Consider the following 3182-nt stretch of genomic DNA (forward strand, 5'->3'; position numbering starts at 1 on the left):
AACCAAATAGATTAATAAGAAATATTAATATAATAATTAATCAATTGAATAATGATATTATTGATGTGTTGAAATGAGCTATATATATATGACAATGAAAATGAGAACATTTAACAATATTAAAAATGAAAATCTTCTGAAATGGAAAACGGTTAAAAATATTGAAAAAAAAACAAAGCCCAAACATTCTAATATAACAAAATTAACCAAGAAAACACAACATGACATTACCATTACAAAACTCTTTCAAAACTAAAATTGTGTCTAGCTTCAAAATTCACAACTTAATCACAGAGAGAAAGAAAATACAATATATCATACCAAACCTTCACATGATTATATTAAAATCAACATGTCATGTAAAGACGATGGGCTAAGTACACTAGGTGCAACTTGAGAACCATGAGAGTAAGAATATTTAAGAAGGATGAATATGCGTTGAGCTTCTTCAGCATCTCATTCAGTTCAAGGATTTGATTGTTCACCGTCTCTTGGTCTAGTCTTCCCATAACTTGTGGGTCAGATGCACCTGTGGTGGGCTCACCCTCCTTGCCAGGCTCAACCCTAGAACTCTCTTGTCCTTTCCTTTCTTCATTTTCTACCCTTATCCTTTCAAACATCACCTGCAAATTAATCATGAAAAATATATTATTTTTGTACTTGCCTCTGCCAAACCTCCTATGAGGAGCTGAACATTTGCAAATTTTAGAAATGAGAGAGAGAGAGAGAGAGAGAGAGAGAGAGAGCAAATTTTAGAAGAGAGAGAGAGAGAGAGGGGGGGGGGGGCAGGAGAGAACGTATATAAGAAAGTTGTTGGACAAAGAGACTCACTAAAATAGCCACTCTATGAAGACAAATTATACCACTAAATTGATTATTTATTTTAGTGGATGATAAACCTAGAATCAAGCTAGAGCTATAAACTACAATTTGATACTTCTCCCTTCATTGTAACAAGGATTAAAACTAGATGCTAACATGTTTTGAATAGCCTCATATTTATCCCAAAAGAAAATGAGTGGAGAATGCAATATAAAAATGAATGTCTTCATTTTAAACGCTATAAAATTTTGGTATGGTTCTTGAGTTCTTCTTTCCCATAGAAAAAATTAATTCTAAACTACTTTTAGTGGTCTCACAAATATAAATTAAGAAAATGGAGAAATCCACTATAAGGTTATTTTTCATGCATCATCACTCAAAGAATTGCCCAAAGTAGGCAAAATTAGGAATAAGGTCTCTCCCCCAAAATGTCTACCGTAACATAAACAATAAGCAAAAGATGAATTGAGAATAAGAGCAGGTACCTTTGTAGCTCGAGGCTCCAAATACAGTAAATTGATGAGAATGATATGAAGTGTGGCCAAAAGTGCATGCCCTTGAAACAAGTCAGGTTTACCTAACAACACTTTTTCTCCTTGACTCAATGCATGTCCCAACAAGGCCAACCCAACACAAGAAGCCATAGTTTTGAAATAAAAAGGATAAATCTTGCTTTGCACAATCGCAGACTGTTGATTTGGCAGAGCCCCAGCTAAAACAAAACTTGAAAAAAATGTAACCCACACACATACCCCATAAGCTGTGGCAAATCCTAAAATATGAATCACACACGTCAATGATCCTATAGCATCCGTAGACAGCATATAATTCACAACATCATAGACCCTATTAATGAAGTCATGTTGACCCTTTTTTTGGAACTCATGCAAAGTGCTTTTCACAGTGTCCACCCTATCCTTTTCTTCTCCTTGTCTTTCTCCTCTGCCTCTCTGCCCCATTTGCTCTCTTGAGGCTGCTTCTATCTTTGAAATATTTCCTGCAACATCTTCCACAATTGTCTTGCTCAGATCACAAGTGGGTTTTGCAGCATGTTTTGCTTTCTCAACAGCATCTTTGACCCCTTCTTGAACCATATGGGTTTTCTCAGACACCTTCTCTTTTGTTTTGGTGTATGCATCTTTCACTTCTTCCTGAATATCATGAACTTTCTGAGACAGCTTCTCTTCTACATTCCCAATCACCTTCTCTTTTGCTTTACCATATGTCTCTTTTGCTCCTTCCTGAATCTCATGAACTTTCTCAGACACTTTCTGTTCTGATCTACCAATTTTAGTGGCTATCTTCTCCTTGCATTTACCAAAGGCATCACATATAAGCTCTTTAGGAGTACTGGGTTTTTGGCCATTTTGTGGGTGTTGGCCTCTGGACAAACCTTGGCCCATATTTGGAAGAACTTCAAAAGCTTCCTTGACCTTCTCCTTGAACTTGTCCTCACCTTTTGGAGCACTCTGAAAGACACGAGCCTCTTGGGTAGAGATTGAAACCTTAGTGTTGCCAGGGCCCTCTTTATCATACTCTACAACAACTACTCTTGTACCTTCTTTCACAATAACCTCCTCAGCACCTGGGTAGTCTTTCTGCTTCTGATCTGGGTTTGGAGACCATATGCCAGCTGCTACAAGTGAAGAAACAGCAAGAAACAGAGCAAAACCATTCATCATCTTTATCTCTTCTCTCTCTCTATGGCATTTCCAGCTCTTGGGTCGCCCCCAGGAGGTGAAATTTAAAGGTCAATTCTTAGCATTTATAGCTGATTGGTTGTGAAGGGAGGCGGTGGCTGAGGATGTTCATGACTTGCTTTGATCGTAAACGTCCACGTAGCCAACTTTTGTTTAACAGTTGACACGTGTGTATGAACGTGTCTTTGAGTTGGTACCATATTCTACTTTTCATTCAGTGAAGTGTTTTTGACAGAAAATCTCCTTTAGAACAAAGATTAAAAACTTATTTGATTATATTATTATTATTATTATTATTTAATATATGTATCCCTTTGGAGTAAAAGATCGAGTCGGTCTTGGCCTGGTTTTTCAAATCTTTCTTTAAATAGATGTATACTATGATTATCTTTGATTCATAAAAATTAATAAAGTTTATTAGTCTAAAGTGTAATTAAAAACTTGAGATTGGGGAAAGTATTTGAGAAAACTTAATATTTATTATTTAATGATTTAAATTAAATTAAATTTAAATTATATTTAAATAGTTGAATTCTTATTTCAAATGTTGAGATTGTTTAATAAAATTAACTTCAAATTAATTCTGAATAATCAAATTGATATATTTAATTTAATAAATTATAACTAACATTTACCTCATTAATATAAAAGTAATAAATT

The 3182-nt window shown here is 34.9% G+C and overlaps 1 protein-coding gene across 1 annotated transcript; it reads right to left on the reverse strand.

Annotated features, from left to right (window-relative positions):
* Positions 1-202: 202 nt before the first annotated feature.
* Positions 203-2566, reverse strand: LOC132253254 (uncharacterized). The gene is made up of 2 exons (XM_059734981.1): positions 1308-2566; positions 203-623 (listed from the first exon to the last, which is right to left on the reverse strand). The coding sequence occupies exons 1-2, from the start codon at positions 2502-2504 to the stop codon at positions 348-350; spliced, it is 1473 nt and encodes a 490-aa protein (XP_059590964.1). The 5' UTR covers positions 2505-2566; the 3' UTR covers positions 203-347.
* Positions 2567-3182: the final 616 nt, after the last annotated feature.

Source organism: Vitis vinifera, chromosome 18 (genome assembly GCF_030704535.1).
Source record: "Vitis vinifera cultivar Pinot Noir 40024 chromosome 18, ASM3070453v1".
Classification (NCBI taxonomy): domain Eukaryota; kingdom Viridiplantae; phylum Streptophyta; class Magnoliopsida; order Vitales; family Vitaceae; genus Vitis; species Vitis vinifera.

Coding starts and splice junctions, on each gene's coding strand:
- LOC132253254 (XM_059734981.1), bottom strand. CDS start 2,504: ATGATGAATGGTTTTGCTCTGTTTCTTGCTGTTTCTTCACTTGTAGCA. Junction 624..1,307: donor TGGAGCCTCGAGCTACAAAG/GTACCTGCTCTT, acceptor ATTAATTTGCAG/GTGATGTTTGAAAGGATAAG.